Source organism: Silene latifolia, chromosome 7 (genome assembly GCF_048544455.1).
Source record: "Silene latifolia isolate original U9 population chromosome 7, ASM4854445v1, whole genome shotgun sequence".
Taxonomy (NCBI): domain Eukaryota; kingdom Viridiplantae; phylum Streptophyta; class Magnoliopsida; order Caryophyllales; family Caryophyllaceae; genus Silene; species Silene latifolia.
Window position 1 is genome coordinate 64606159 of NC_133532.1, and position 16923 is coordinate 64623081.

Here is a 16923-nt window from a genome sequence, read left to right on the forward strand (position 1 = left end):
TTTCTATTTTATACACTATTCATAAGTTAGCATTTAATTTCCATTTTCTCTCAATACATAAGTGAAAATATATTGATGTGATATTGTTTGATTCGTCTTAAGGAGTACATTTAAAATATATAACTTTTATAATTTTTGCAAATACGTAACTAAAGATATTTATCACGTAAAACACGCGTTGACAAACGTGAAAAAATAAATGTGTAGTGTGGAATTGAATGAAGGGAGTATTATCTAGCCTCTCATTCGTACAAAATAAATAAATAAAGAGATTATTATATGATATCATTTCTCATAAACTAATCTCTTTGGAACCACACCAATTATAGATTGCAATTGCACAAATTCTTAAGATAGTAGTTAATTTATTGTGTATGATCATAGTCCGATCATTGTATTATGTGTCGGATAAAAAGTGACTATTTTATGAGAATTAGTGACCATTTTATGTTAAATAGCGACCACTTTCAAAAAATTGTCATTTTATGAGAATTAGTGACCATTTTATGTTAAATAGTGACCACTTTTAATATAAAATGGTCACTTTTTAAGCAATTTTACCATATACGGAGTAATAGTCTTCAAGGTATAATTTGTTTTATCACGATTTCAAAGCAATGGAATTTATTGATTTTGAATCAAGATACCACTCGTTAACTTTGCTTCTTGGCATGAAACTGCCTTACACAAACCTAAATACTTGTGCTTGTATGCCACCGTAACTTACAACTTTGACAATTATTATTAACTCTGTTTGACTCTTTTAATCTCCCCATTTACATCCCATAATTATACAACTAATTAATTGTTGTGGAGAAACAATTAATGAAATGGGGAAAAAGAATCACCAAGAAGGGCAGGTGGTGTATCAAATCTAGCGCGATATGATCCCATTTTTATTCAATAATTTGTACTATATGATACTGTAGTAATATTTTTAAGGCACGTGGTGCCCTTGAAGTTTCGATTTTTGCCCAAAATACCCAATTTTATGTTCCGGAAATCTTTAAGAGGTTATAATTCGTGTCTACGAGTTCAGAAAATGATAATTTTTTTTCAAATCGATTATCTTTTCGAGAATTACGATTTGAAAAAAAAAATTATCGTATTTGGATCCCGTGGCTAGGAGTTTTTGTACGTCAAAGTTTTTTTTAATGAACAAACTTTGAGTGACCATATCTCTCGCTCACGAATTCCAAACTCGACAATTTTTTTTTTCAAGTCGTAGTTCTCGAAATGATAATCAATTTGAAAAAAATTAATCGTCACTTTCTGAGTTCGTAAACACGAGTTATAATCTCTTAAAGTTCTCTAGATCAAAAAATTGGGTATTTCGGGCAAAACGTCAAAGTTGAAGGGCACCGCGTGCATTTTCCCTATTTTTAAACGTATCTTCTAAGAGCACACGTTTAAAATCTAACTAATAAAAGATTTATACTCCCTCCGTCCAGGTTATTTGTTATCCTTTTCCATTTTGGGGTGTCTCAGTCATTTGTTGTCCTTTCTATTTGATGGGGCATATTCTGCACCGCTGACCAAGTCAACATATTGAGCAATGTCAAGGATATCCACAACAAGTCAACGACTCAGACAGTCTAGCCGATGCAACCCATCGGCCTGTCACCTGGGTCTCGGCCCAGAATCGATCACGGGACACATATCCGCGTACTCATATCCAAGACCTCCTACTGGCCGACATGGGTCCATCGGCCGAGGGTAGAACGGTCTTTCCACCTGCTAGCCACTTGGCCACTTGGCCACTACGTGACAAAAGGTGAAAGTCTATAAATACTCCTCAACCTTCATTGAGGAAATGATCCATAAATTAACCTAAGAATCACTATTCATCTGGTAATATCTTCCTTATCTCTCTACAATATATCCTTAGCCAAGTAATAACAACTTATCCCACTAAGTTCACTGACTTGAGCGTCGGAGTGAGTACGCTTGGCACAAAGCCAAGCCCTCAGTTCGTTCATTGTTGCAGGTCAAGCCGAGAGGAACGATAGAGACGTGAGGAATCCAACTCGAGACATCATTCTACAAGCCACGGGTGGTAACTATACTTGCTCTGGAATTACACCCGGAACACTATTTTAAGATTGAATTTGATGAGTAATTTGATTATTCACACCCAATTTATTCCACTTGTCATTTAGTCATTGGGCCCCTCCCCTTTCCTTGGTCTTTGTGCCAAAACCAAAGGACAACAAATGACCGGGACGGAGGGAGTATTATTTTGCTAAAATGACAAAGTGAGAATAACAACAATAAACATTGGTAATTATGTAAGTCATTTTTCGATTTGTAAAGTGACAATGCGAATTAAATAATGTAACAAGAAAATAACATTGAGAAAATTTATATACAGGATGATACTATTGTGAGACCAGCTCAATTACTCAATTATCAATATGATATTTTAATTTATTTTACTTTGAGTTAACGGGAGTCACAAGGGTGATGTAATATCGATGGTATACGAACCAAGGTCATAACTCATGAATACCATTTCTTATGACTTTATTACCAATTAAGCTAGCTGACATTTGCAATTGTCGGTATAATAAAACCGTCTTATACTCCCTCTGTCCCGGCGGTCATTTGTTGTCCTTTTTCATTTTGGGTGTCTCAGTCAATTGTTGTCCTTTCTATTTTAGAATTGCATTTGATGAGCAATTCAATCCTTCACACTCAATTTGGTCCACTTGTCATCTTATAATTAATCCCCTCCTTTTTCCTTATTGTTTGTGCCAAAACCAAAGGACAATAATTGACTGAGACGAAGGAGTAACTCATTATTTACAGACAGATGAGTAATACTACTAGTAGTAAGTCAGCATTCTTTGGTAAACGGTATAGTAATAGCAACATTATAATGAGTAGTTACATATGATTTCATTAAATTGAACTTATAACACCTTACTATAACTATTTGAGTTAATTATTACTATTAGGTGGAGTTACAAACATAATTATAGTCAAAGAGATAGGAGAAATGGGAACATAAAATAAATGTTAAGGAAGAAATTAATTAAATTACTTTGACCATAATATGTTTAAAAATAATTGTGCAACAAATTACACATTTTCCATTATGATTAATCCTCCAATTAACAAAATCCTCAAAATATACCCTTTAACTCATGATTGAATGCACCCCCTAATCACTTCTTTCACCTTATATAAATATATATACACATCTCATTTTTGTCTACTAAATAAACAAATTCTTAGTAGTAAAAAGAGAGACATAACAAATTATATAATTAGTGTGCAAAAAAAAAAAAAAATGGGTGAGGAAAATAAGAAAAATGATGCATGGGGTTTAAGTTTGAGTTTGAGACCACCAAGTTTTAATGGTGTTAATAATGAAAACCCTACACGCAAGAGAGTCTCTCATTTCTCAATAGGTACCTTTTTAATCAATACTCTTTTTGTCTCAATCGTTTATTTACGTTTTATATTCTTTGTAATGATATTTTAATCAAAAGTAAATAAATAATTGAGAGGATAGAGTAATTTATGATCATGTTTTTGTGGTATGAATTGTTTAATGATCTTATAAATAAATTATAAAATTGTCTTAAAAATATTTTGCTTTACGAAAAGGGTGGTATGATATGATTATAATAATCATTTGTTTGTAAGAACATACGTGTCCATGAATTTTGTCTAACCCATACGATCGATTGCCCTTTTTGTATAACTAAATAAGTGTCTTGTTTGTAATGAAAAACAACATGATTCTTTGTTAAACTCGTTTTTTGATATGGCCTGACCCGTTTTCATGATTCCACATTCTTCCTTTGTCTATACGGAGTATAAGAATAAATTTAAGTAGATTCATGTTAATACTTTTTTTTTTCAAAATGAATCTAATAATAATAGTGATAGATATCTGTATCAATTAGATTTTAGAAAATTTTAGTCAAAATGTCTACTATAAAGGGTTGATTTTTCATAATCAATTCAGTTTCAGTCCTTTAGATTATATTTTTCGTGTTCTGTAGATTTATGTGTTTTTTTTCCCCAATTGATAATAAACATTGCTTGTTGGACTTGTTGGTATCACACATTATTTTTGTTACATCTCATGTTCGACATATCATCCTTAATCATAAAAAAGTCTGGTAAAACATATTAATTGAATGATGTGTTATAATTTAAAAGAATGAGACGTAAAAATGAGACAGAAAACTCACTCCTATTTTTCCAGCATTTTGCCTTGAAAATCTTGTAAAAAAAAATACAAGTAACACAAATGACTAATGTGTAATTTTGTATAATAATTTATTGTTGGATTAAATGCAGAAGAAAAAAGCTCAAAAATTCATAAACCAAATGAAAGATTAACGATGACGATGCCGAAGACGATGGAGATGGACGTAAAACCAGCACCATTGGTAATAGATTTGGAGGAAATGGAGAAAACCAAAGTTGGTTCCCCAAATAGCACCTTATCAAGCAATGCTGATGCTGGCAAGAATTTTGGTGGATTTCAAGGAGATAGAGATGTTATTAGCGACGACGAAGAAGGTGGTAGCGGTGGCGGTAGTGACGGTGGCCGCAGTAGACGTGGAGAGAGGAAGAAACTCAGGCTTTCTAAGGAGCAGATCATGGTGTTGGAACGGGCTTTTGGGGAACACACCACTCTTAATACGGTCAGTCATCTCGTTATTTTATTTTACTCGTAATAATTTTAATTATGAGTGATAGAACCGGTTTTTGTTTAAGTTCGTAAATAAATAAGTACGAGTTAAATTAATGGGAAAATGCACGTGGTGCCCTTGAAGTTTCGATTTTTGCCCGAAATACCCAATTTTATGTTCCGGAAATCTTTAAGAGGCTATAATTCGTGTCTACGAGTTCAGAAAATGATAATTTTTTTTTTTTCAAATCGATTATCTTTTCGAGAATTACGATTTGAAAAAAAAAATTATCGTATTTGGATCCCGTGGCTAGGAGTTTTTGTACGTCAAAGTTTTTTTTAATGAACAAACTTTGAGTGACCATATCTCTCGCTCACGAATTCCAAACTCGACAATTTTTTTTTTCAAGTCATAGTTCTCGAAATGATAATAAATTTGAAAAAAAAAATCGTCACTTTCTGAGTTCGTAAACACGAGTTATAGTCTCTTAAAGTTCTCTAGATTAAAAAATTGGATATTTCGGGCAAAATATCAAAGTTGAAGGGCACCGCGTGCATTTTCCCTAAATTAATTGCTAAAGGTGGCATAATTGTCGTTTGTAGTTTATTTTTATTAGTTTTTGAAATAATGTAATTGAATTTAGTTCTTGTTTTTATAGGCCGGAAGGTTATTTTATTCATCAGCAAGACTGTTACAAACCGAATCTAAAATCTTGCAAATAAATTGAATGAACATGTTTAAAACGTGAATTTGGAACGATATGTATAGTATAATGTTGAATGTGTTTTTATGAAATAATTATAAATATACAAACAAGAATATGATCGATTCGTATCTAACTAAAAAGATTTTACCATGAGATTCGAATCGTATCTATCCATTCTAGATCGTGATTCGCATCGTATCCTAGTAATTACTTTCACAACATACGTACAAAATACAAATGTATTATTGATTTCTTGATATAAATAGAAATTTCACAATCTACCCAATTTTCATTGAAAAAAGAATGAAATACATGTTTAATTAATGCCCTCATTAAATTTCTAAATTTCTTATTTTTGTACTTACCATGTAAACCGGCACAAATACTATTATACCTCAAGCTGTATAATAAGCATTGTACAACCATTATACGTTTGACTGGTGACACATGTACTTGTTATCCATTTCCAGAAGCAAAAGTTGACCTTAGCAAGAGAAGTAAAGTTAAAGCCAAGGCAAGTAGAGGTCTGGTTTCAAAACAGAAGGGCAAGGTATGTGAATTTACATTTCCGGCTTTCCGCCCTTGTAATTTATTGTAAGACCGTCTTGCATGAGTTTTTGATATCTAATAATGAAACCGGTGTGATTTCGTGTTATTAGGACAAAGCTAAAGCAAACAGAAGTGGACTGTGAATATCTGAGGAGGTTCTCTGAGACCTTGAAAGAACAAAACATGAAGCTACAGAAGGAGGTGCAGGAATTAAGGGCGGCGCTGAAGATGGGGCTCCCTGATCAGTCAACGATGCATGGGCAGATCATGTGCTCGTCATGCAAGAGTGTTTCTCTTTCTCCTTCCTTCGCTAGCAGCAGTAAAACTCCGACTGCTGGTGTCTTACACCGCCCTGCCCCTTTGAATCTAAAGAAGTTGTCTCTGACGATAAATAATAACATGTTCGTATCTAACCTTCCCCGTGTATAATGTGGATAAACTGTAGGTTTATTCATGGTTGCAGTTTAGTTTAATGCTGATAAACTATGAACTTGTTTTAATTTCTTGTAAAAAGTATGAACTACAGAGTAGATTTAAATGCAGAATATCAATTTCGGTATTTCAGATCGATTGAGCTTAGAAATCATATGAAGAGAATCCTAATCTGAACAAAATTTCCCTTCAGGAGTTCAGTCTCTATTTGCGTTCTCTAACACTGAGGGGGTGAACGAGTAATGACATAGTAAACTTAGAGCAAATTTCAGAAATTATAAAACTTTCGAACTTTTTCATTGGCCAGCGGGGGATTTTGAACAATGAAGCGTAATGAGAGGGTACAATCGGGAAAATTTCAGTAATATTAAGAGCCGCAGTTTTCAGATAAAGGTTGCCTTTCATATACTGTAAGTCTGTAACAAGCAGATAGTAAATATGACCCACATTTTACAAGGATGACAAGAGAAGTGATCACAGGAAGTGTATACCAGTAAGCTTCTGTACAAAATCGTCGAGAAATACTCCTACAAATTTTTCCTCACTCCAACCGTGTATCCCATGTCCGACACTCCATAACGACACTTTAGCACTTCATTTTAGACACAGCGTGAACCTTATCACAAATTTGCTTTGCTGACATTTGACATTGAGCCACGCTTGATGCTTGCAGTAGAATCGGAGTAAAAACATAGGATTGAATTATACCATGTTCTCTTTATCAGCAAGACAGCGCAGGATGCATCCTAAACCAGCTTTCTGTGTGAGTTTTTCATGTATTCTGAGGCATTGATCGCATGTAGGCCGATCTCCAGTAGATAGACCTTTATACAAATACCTGAAAATCCGAATATACAATATCAAGGACGAGTTACTTTTAGTAAATGGAACTCAATAGCTGATGACTGTCAGAAATCACGGAACTGGTGTTACTGTTCCTTTAATTCTCCATCAAAAGGGTTACAATATAAGCATGTTAGCTGTTATCTCTCGAAAATCTGAAATATTTGTTACATATTCTCAGCTGATGAATCGACAAAGATGATGACTTACGTTCATAGCATCCCCAAACTTTCATTTTCCCAATTGGTACCCCTCTCATGTTCCCAATCATCCATCTCAATCATTACGCCTCATTGTTCAAAATTCCCTCTCACCAAAATAATGCCAAGTGGGGATTACTGGCGAAAATGGAACTCCAACAAGTACATAGTAGTACAGTACCAACTACCAAGTCTAATATTGTTCATAAAAATTTATCAGGAACAGCCCACAATGGATGCCATTATTTACTCCCACTTGAAGAGTCAATATCCTCTCCTGTCAGGTTTCGTTGTTATTACTATATAGTATGGAGTATTATACGATCTAGTACACATTTTAACTTTCAGCTATCGCAGGCACCAGGATCGCTATCAAGTAGGTTTGTCACTACGTGTCGAGCAACACTGAAGCGAGACTTACCAAACAACTTATCTCTAAGTGCTATAACAGAACTTAGCTTTGTAAATTCCTCAGGGATATTAAAAATACTACTCAATTGACAACTGGCTATGCTCAGGCCTTGACGAAATGAACAAAGGTTAACACGTTATATGTTCCTCAGCAACACATATAACCATATTCCTTGCAGGATCCTACCCATGGCAATGTAAGGAAGGGTTGGAAGTAGGCAGACTTATCATAATGTTTAAAACACAGACAGGTTCTGGATGACTGATAATGAAAACTGCAGTGCGAACAGTGACTGATTACTATTTCACAATATTTAGCAAGTAATTTGGCTTAATCCCATCATATTTCATACCAAAGAATAACATGTCTTTCACTCAACTAAAATGGAATCCGACAAATGGTACTTGAGACCTAATTACACTGCGTTGTTAGTAGTCTGAACTCTGAAGGACAATAAGAATACTGCTAATATGTTAACCACCTAAAACTCTCTTGAATAAAGTGTGGCTTAGCTACCATACATAGATCTTTCCAAAGCCACACAATTACTAGAGAATTGTTGCATTGTAAGTGATTTGGGTCACCAATTCAGCCTCGTAAGAATGCCTAGACCTACAAATTCTAGACCACCTAAATTCTAATATGTCCAAATATCGTTTTCTTCTCCCCTTTGCTAAAAACGCATCTTCAAAAGTTCAAAAGTATAAGTCTTATCGACTTAACTCTACATTCTACTGATATCATTGTTTGCCCACAAATAGGTCTGGTGAGTCGTGCTCGTGAGTAAGACTTTCAGATTCGCATTCGCAGACTAAAGCAAATGACAACATCTTGATGTTGTTCAAAGAAAGCCTCGTGATGACTAGAGGAATGACATATGGTTAGTCGAAAATGTGCAACTATTAGCTACATTCAAGGAAAATATTTCATCATTTAGCAGAGGTTCATTCTATGGTACCAACACAAAGAAGCAACTAACATTCGAATGGCATGGAACAAAGGAAGAATGAGGAGAAAAAGCGGACTAGGCTTAGAAGGGAAGTTGTGATCCACAACGAGTGGTACAGTTCAAGTGGAGACGTGGTATGCAAGTGTAAAAAGGCATCTGATTGCTTGAAGGACACAACTCCATCCCTCAGGAAGCACTCATATAACCTCAAGCAATCTAGCATCCTAAAACATCCTAGTTTTTTTAGTCAGAGATCCTCCAAGTCCAAAGCAATTCACTTGTGCATAAAGTCATCGTCGAGAAGCTTGTAGTGACAAAGTCCTTAGAGGATAAAAGTGGATTGGCACAGACAGATCTACCCCAGGGTTTTACCCAATTAAAGGGTTTCCGAGTCACCACAATCTTGTGCCATTTACATTTCCACACCTATAGTTTTACTTACTAACATTTTCATTAACACCGTCATCATTTAGTTAGACAAACAACATCACAATCATCTCATCCTAACCAAATAACTGCCACTGATGACAATTGGCATAAACAATAACTCATCTTCAAAGCACCCAAAACTTTAATCTTGATGGTAAGCACCAAAAACTCATTAAATTCAAAGTCAAACCCACCCTCCCCAATTGTGTTTACAACAATGTACTGATCGTTTACGCCTAATTGCTAATCACAAACCCGAAAACAAATGAAATAATATGAGAAACATCAAAGAAAAAAGTGCATACTTCATAAGAATGTCATAGTACTCAGCATCTAAAGAAGAGAGCATTCCATCAACATCTTTAATTGCCATGATTGCCCGATGCACAGCTATCCAATTCGCCGACTACCCACAAAAATTAACCAATCAATGATCATAACCCAATACCAAAAACCCAGAAAATTGCATAATTAGTCTTCTGTAAGGCGGTTTTACAAACATGAAACAGAACCCCACAAATTTTAAAAGGCAGTAATTACTAAAAGGATCTGTATCACAATACACATATATAAAACCGCCTTACTCAAGTATTTATAAATCGTAAATAGAGTACCTTGCAACGGTCGTCTTTGGTGATTGTAGCAGACCCTTCTAAAGCAGTTTTAAGAGCTTCAACAGGTTTATACCTAAGTTAATTATATTGAGGAATTAATTAGAGAAATGAAAGATGAAAACTTTGATGAAGAAAAAGAAAGATTAATGAAGAATGAAAAAAGGGTAGGAATTACTGTTTAAGAAGACTTTCGATCTTGCGAGATTTATGCTCAATTCTTGTGATAATTGCTTCTGCATTTTCTGCTTCGATGAAATCTTCATGTCCTGCCATCTCTCTTTCAATATTCAACAGTTACTTTGATCTTTACTGTCTTTCACAATCACTAATTCGTTTGGTCACTTGGGTTAGTTGGGTGCTTAGGGTGTGTGCTTTAAGTTTACCCCCGACTCGTCATGATCTTTACTTTTTTTTTCTCATCCCCATGTTTTAATAGATTCTTTACATTTTGTTTTGATTGGATTTTTTTTATTTTTTCAATTTTTAATTTACCCTTATTAACCCTGAACACTTAAATAGACTGACAATAGGTTATTCTACTTTAACAGAGGTCTCGTGTTCAAACCCTGGGGATGCAATAGTTTTAAAAAAATAACTTATTCTTATCAACAATTCACATTATATAACAAAAACAGTTTCTAATTCTAGGGTCATTAGACAGATAAATGATACTCCCTCATATTCCAGATAACCGTCCCATTGTCCATTTTCGTCTATTCACAATAATGTCCCATTGTTCATTTTTGATAAGTGTTGTGTGGTCCAAATTTAATTTCATTTTCGTCTATTCATATAACTGTCTCATTATCCATTTAGTGTGGTCTAAACTCACTTTTTTTAATTCTTGTGCCATAATCACAATGGGACGGTTATCTGAAATAGGAGGGAGTAATATGTATATGATCGTCGGCGTCTAGTGATAACTTTTTCAAAATATTTTTGGAAAAATAGACAAAATAATCTTAAATGATCTATCAACCAAAACTACTCATAAATCCCTAAATGAATTCGACTTTTTATTGTAAGTTCATTTCATTATTTTTATTTTGCATCATTTCTTATGTCGAAAACAGTATTTCGAGATGAATGACTCCCTTGCACTTTCTTCCTAACATTTCCCAGGATTGCAAGGATTGGGGTGCAAATTCTGATTAGAAGAATCAAATTTAATAAGACCCGACCAAAGTTAATGTATTGCCGAGCAGTTGCCAGTTGGATAACGAAGTTACCAAACAACTTCGTGGTCTTGTAGTATAACTTTTTGCGAGAGTGCGAGACACTGATTTTAATCTGATCCCACATTAATCATTTTCGACGATACAAATTAAATAATGACACTACTAAACATATGATTATTAATTCTTAGGGTTTTTTGATAACTGCTACTACAAGTAATCCACTTTTTAAGAACTGCTACCAAGATAAAAAAAGTTTAAAAACTGCTACCATAATGCTTGGTTCGTTAAAAAATCAGTACCAATAAATCCCGAAGCCCAATTCAAATGAATCTCAGCCATTCATTTCAAATCCTTATATTAAGTCATAATTTCTATTCCTATTTTACCCTTCCCCCTTCCCCCTTCCTTATAAGATTACATTCATCCTTACACATTACACTCTTCTACTCAATTAATCCTTCTTCAACCTCTACTTTGTTTTTCCATATTTTTGATTTCTTCAATTGAATCGATTCATTCATTCTTTCTTTTTGAATCTATACTATCGGGTAAAATTACCCTTCAATTCATTCATTCTCTCTCTTTCTAGTCCATTAACCCCTCTTTAATCTCTCCTTTGTTTTCAAATTAGGGTTTATATTTGATGTTTTATATGTATAAAATCTGGGTTTTTTTATATTTGATTCAAAGGGAGGGGTCTCTAATCTGGGCAAGAATATCATCAATGCTATCTATAACTCCGCCGTTTATCACATATGGAATCAACGCAATATCGCCAAATATGAGGCTACCCTTTTAACTCCGAGAACGGTGATGCGAATCATGAAGAAGGATCTACGACTTGAATTAAGGGCGTCCAACCACAAACTCAAGGGGCGCAGGATAGATTTCTTATTTGCGGTTTTTGAACCGAGATGAGAGATGATTCATGATGATGAAGGTAATGTGATGGAGATGAATTGATTGAATCAAGGGGAGAGGATGAAGAGAATGAAGAACTGGGTTTGTTGCTCGCGATTTTGATGTCGGTTTTGGGTGCCCATCTTATTGATTGGGTACCATTTTTGACCGTAATTTAAGTTTGATCTACGAGTAATTGGGATCACATTTGTTTGTATCCGATTGTGGGATTTTATCCCATAATAATGGTGGATGTATGAAGTATGTATGGTTACGTTTCTTTTTCAATATACTACATTTTATCTAAAAAAAATAAATAAAGGGAGGGGTAAATTTGTCTTTTCAACTGAAAAATTGGGCTTCGGGGTTTATTGGTATTGATTTTTTAACGAACCAAGGATTATGGTAGCAGTTTTTAAACTTTTTTTATCTTGGTAGCAGTTCTTAAAAAGTGGATTACTTGTGGTAGCAGTTATCAAAAAACCCTAATTCTTACTATATTAATGGACAATTTTCAAAAAGTTTAACATGAAAAAGAAAGTTGGAATTCCAACTTCACCAGTTCACCTAAACCGAAAAATAAGTTGGAGCTCCAATAGTACAATGTCACTCTATTCACTTGACCTTTTCCTCTTGTGAGTTGTGTGAACATGCTTACTTTCCTTAGACCAAAATTCTTGTGACTACCATCCCAATGCATAAACGGTCCCTCAATTTTCTTCTCAATAGAATAAGCCAAAAAAAAAAAAAAAAAAAAAAAAAAAAAAATCTTCTCAATTGCAGCAGAATTCAGGATTCCCCACCACAACACTAGGATATTCATTATTCAATAAAGTACTGTCTCAAATCTCATCACATTAATACTATTATACTCATAAAGTGATCTTCAATAATCAACCTACACCAAAAGCATAAATCACTTACAAATTTATCACCTTTTTCAACCTTCCCTCCCTCTTTCTTTTGATTTCTTCTGTTTTCCTGTTTTTCCGGCATCTTTTACTCCAATCAAATTATTTTCCATACGACCTGTTTACACAAATTCTTGTTTAAGACGTCAATATCCGTTTCAATGGTAAAACGGATCTAAATAAATATACACAAATTTGTCTTATTATCATCAATATACTAAAACAATATTGACGTCTTAAGCAAAACTAGCTACCTGGTGAATACAATGGCATTGTATACTCAAACCAATCAAAATCCTGTCTTTTTATTACATGTAGATTCTTACTAATTCTTTCATAACACACCAAAGTATGAATACCACCCACTTTTTGTGAGGAGAAAAGTGGGTCAAGTATTTCAACTGGTATTTATGGAAAATTTATTTAGAAAAATACTTTCAAATTCAATATTGTCATTAATTTGGTGTAGGATGACATGGTACACCGATACACCAAAAATTTCTCTTTTTTGCATCACTCTTTCACACTTTAATCAACCTAAAAAACCCAACAAAGGAAAATCATAAAACTGAAAAAAAAAAAAGAACTGAAAATTTTTAGCTTTATTTCCATCAATGGAGGATAATGCATACCTTTATCTTAAACCTCAATCTGTTAGACAACAGTTTGATCCAAAGTTTGAAGCAAATCCCAGAAATAAAAGTATGTCTTGTTCAAGTTTTCTACTGAAAATTTTGGTGATTGCTCTGTTTCTTTGTGTTATACCATTGTTTCCTTCTGAACCACCTGAGTTTATCAGTGAGACTGTTTTTGCTAAAAGTTGGGAGCTTATTCATCTTCTTGTTATTGGCATTGCTTTATCTTATGGCTTATTTTGTCGTCGAAAAAACCCGGAACAAGTTTCTCCCAAATCAGTTAATTATCAGCAGTATAAACAGAATGCTGTTCAGCATTCATCAATTTTTGACTGTGTGGATGAAAACCCATCAGTGAAATTTGATAAAAAATTGGTGGAAGATAAAAGAAGTGATTTTTCAGGGTTTAGGACAGAGCCATATGTTGTGGTTAGACAGAGGAGTGGTGAAAATGTTGAGGAGAGATTTTTGGGTTTGCCTGTTAGAAGTTTAAGGTCAAGAGTTGTGGATAGCGATAGCGAGGATGAGTGTGTTAGTGAGGGTGAAAGTGATTGTAGTGGTGAGAGTTCATGTAGTGAATCTAGTAGTTGTACAATAAGTGAGAAAGGTGAGATCTTGGAGGGGAATGTAGAGAGTAATGGTTTCGGAAATGGGTGGAATTCGCGGTCTGTCAGGGAGGGTTTCATTGCAGGAAATGGTGTTTTTGAGGTAAATGATGGAAAAGGTGAGAACTTTGAGGGGAATTTGGGGAGTAATGGGTTTGGAAATGGAGTGAAGTCGCGGTCCATGAGGGCGAGTTCCATGGCAGGAAAGAGTGATTTTGAGATGTATGGCGAAAAAGGCGAGAACTTTGAGGGGAAGATGGGGAATAATGGTTTTTCAAATGGAGTGAAGTCGCGGTCCATGAGAGCGAGTTCCATGGCAGGAAATATTGATTTTGAGATGTATGGTGAAAAAGGTGAAAACTTTGAGGGGAACATTGGGAATAATTCATTTCCATATGGATTGAAATCACAGTCCATGAGGGCAGGATTCATGGCAGGGAATGGTGATTTTGAGTTGCATTGTGGGAAAGGTGAGAACTTTGAGGGAAATGTAGGTAGTAATGTTTTTCCAAATGAGTGGAATTCTCGGTCCTTTATGGCCGGTTTCATGCCCGGATTTGGTCAGAACTTGGAAGGAAATGTAAATGTAGAGGTTAGTGCTCCTCCAAATGGATGTGAATCCCGGTTCATGGCAGGGAATGGTGATAACTTTGTAGGAAATGTGGGCAGTAATGCTTTCCCATATGGATGGGATTCACGGTCCAGTGCAAAAGGCGAGAACTTGGAGGAAAATTTGGGGAATTCTTCCCAAGTTTCGTGGAAATCACGGTCCATGAGATCGAATTTCATGGTAAATAATGGTACAGTTGAATCAGAACTATTGAAGTCGCGGTCTTTTAGGTCTCCAGTTCAAGGAGGAGCATCATGTGGGATAAATGCTGGTGTTTGTTCCTGGTTGCCAGAGTCACCAAACATGGTGGAAGGATATCCTTGGAATGGAGTTAACAACATGCCCTTTCCGAATTTCCATACTCAAGTTGATAGTTCCGATTTGGTGGGTTCAGCTCCAACCTCGGAAAAATGTAATACTACCTCAAACTTCTACATGCCTTCCACTGCAACCCCACCTTCAGTGCCGGTTTCTACTAGCGACTTTGCTTCAGGATCTAGGATGCATGATTATGAGAATGGCAGTTGGGGTACTCCGACAATCTTAGAAAATGCAAATACCTTTGTCGGAAATTCTGCCACTTTAATGCCTTCAGAGAAAGATCTTGCTCAACCAATCTTTAGCTCTTCACCAAAGAAGAATGAGGAATACTTCATGCCCCGAACACCAGAAATTCCGCCTTCAATACTACGTGCACCAGGTGAATTAGCATCATCAGTTGGAGAACCAAGGCGTTCAAAATCAAAACTCAAGCTTTCTGGCAAGAAACACGAGAAACAGTTGGAAAAAGATATCGGTGTTGAACCTTTGGTGCCAATCAATGGTACTTCTGTTGCATCTCGCATTATCCCTCCGGTTGAGAATGTTTCTTTGCCAATCAATGTTACTTTCCCAAAGAACAATGAAGACTTCTTCCTGCCCGTAGGTCCAAACAATAAGAACACTTCAGTAAACAGTGACTCTCTTCTAAGAGAAGCTCCTAATAATGGGATTGCTTCAACTGTTAAAGCACCAACTTGGGCTAATTTAAGTCGGAGAACTTTGCTCAAGAAGGATACTGAGGTAAGGTCAGAAAGCAACTATAAAACTCCTAAAGACGATGTGATTTTTTCTTCCAAGGGTTCTTTCTTGAATGAGAATGAGAAAAAAGCAACTCCTGTGAAGTGGGATGAGAACTGTTTTGTGATACCCTTATCGGAAAACAATGACACAGAAGATCTGGTGGAACAACCAGCTTATTTTTCAGAAGTGGCTTCATCAAGAAGTAGACTGTCTAGTGATGAGCAAGAATTGGAACAGAATGGAGTGGACGACGAAGATGTCATATTGAAAGAATCAGCTCATTTGTCTGAAGTTGCTTCGTCAAGAAGTAGAACGTCTAGTGATGAGCAAGAATCGGAACAGAATGGAGTGCAAGAAGATGTTTTATTGAAAGAACCGGCTTATTTGTCAGGAGTAGCTTCATCAAGAAGTAGATTGTCTTGTGATGAGCAAGAATCAGAGCATAATGGAGCGGAAGAAGATGTTCAATTGAAAGACACAATTGATTACTCCGAAATAGAAGTTCTAAGCAGAGAAATTGAAGCCTACAAACCATCACCACCTGGCACACCTCCTGTTGAATCCAGCTCTAAGGCACTTTCTGATAGTTTCTTGCTTGTGGAGAGCCCTAAAAATGTAAAATCTTTGTCGAAAGCACCACATTCTCGTGGGTTTAGCTGTACATCCTTCTTTGATAGAGATCTAAGGAAGAGCATCAAGAATGAGGCTAGGGAAGAAAACAGGATGAGTGAGGGAGACCAGTACGTTGGAAAAGCAGGAAAGTGTGGTTGTTTGAGTTTGGATGTAAGACCAACTTTGAGTAAAGCTGCATTGAAAGGGAAATCTGTAAGAACAATCAGACCGCGAGAAGTTGCTCCGATGATAACTAATCAGAATGCTCAGTCTGATCAGAAAAAAGAAGAGAATTCCGGGATGGTGGTTATAAAAATTGGAATAAGTGAGAAGAGATCGAGCTCCAATGGTCGTAAAAGAGAGAAGCAAGGGGGAGGAGGAACTTCTATTATCGTTGGGGTGAGCTCGAAAGAAGGGTCAAGTAGTAAAGCTGGTGTTTTGTGCGATGTTAAAGAAGAAGACCCTGATAGTGAGATTGACAAGAAGGCTGATGAGTTCATTGCTAAGTTCAAGGAACAAATTCGGATTGAGAAAGTAACTACAAGAGGCGACTCAAGTAGGCGTCAAGTTCCACAAAAGAAGTCCTTGTATCAAACTTGAAGATAAATAGGTGATACTGCAAAT

General features: G+C 35.6%; 2 protein-coding genes across 2 annotated transcripts; one reads left to right on the forward strand and one right to left on the reverse strand.

Moving 5' to 3' along the window:
* The first annotated feature begins 4228 nt into the window (after nt 1-4228).
* LOC141590180 (homeobox-leucine zipper protein ATHB-4-like) lies at nt 4229-6336 on the forward strand. The gene is made up of 3 exons (XM_074410786.1): nt 4229-4664; nt 5829-5908; nt 6018-6336. The coding sequence occupies exons 1-3, from the start codon at nt 4359-4361 to the stop codon at nt 6334-6336; spliced, it is 705 nt and encodes a 234-aa protein (XP_074266887.1). The 5' UTR covers nt 4229-4358.
* A 350-nt stretch (nt 6337-6686) lies between these two features.
* On the reverse strand, nt 6687-10144 carry LOC141592275 (actin-related protein 2/3 complex subunit 5A-like). Its single transcript, XM_074412870.1, has 4 exons — nt 9962-10144; nt 9787-9859; nt 9478-9578; nt 6687-7177 (listed from the first exon to the last, which is right to left on the reverse strand). Exons 1-4 carry the CDS (start codon nt 10057-10059, stop codon nt 7042-7044), a joined length of 408 nt encoding a protein of 135 aa, XP_074268971.1. The 5' UTR covers nt 10060-10144; the 3' UTR covers nt 6687-7041.
* Nucleotides 10145-16923: the final 6779 nt, after the last annotated feature.

Bases quoted from the DNA above. Each gene is read 5' to 3' on its own strand.
- LOC141592275 (XM_074412870.1), bottom strand. From the start codon at position 10,059: ATGGCAGGACATGAAGATTTCATCGAAGCAGAAAATGCAGAAGCAATT. The intron at 9,579-9,786 runs GTACTCTATTTA...TTTTGTGGGTAG, and splicing joins CCAAAGACGACCGTTGCAAG to TCGGCGAATTGGATAGCTGT. The intron at 7,178-9,477 runs GTATGCACTTTT...TCGGATTTTCAG, and splicing joins TACTATGACATTCTTATGAA to GTATTTGTATAAAGGTCTAT.
- LOC141590180 (XM_074410786.1), top strand. From the start codon at position 4,359: ATGACGATGCCGAAGACGATGGAGATGGACGTAAAACCAGCACCATTG. The intron at 4,665-5,828 runs GTCAGTCATCTC...ATCCATTTCCAG, and splicing joins AACACACCACTCTTAATACG to AAGCAAAAGTTGACCTTAGC. The intron at 5,909-6,017 runs GTATGTGAATTT...TCGTGTTATTAG, and splicing joins TTTCAAAACAGAAGGGCAAG to GACAAAGCTAAAGCAAACAG.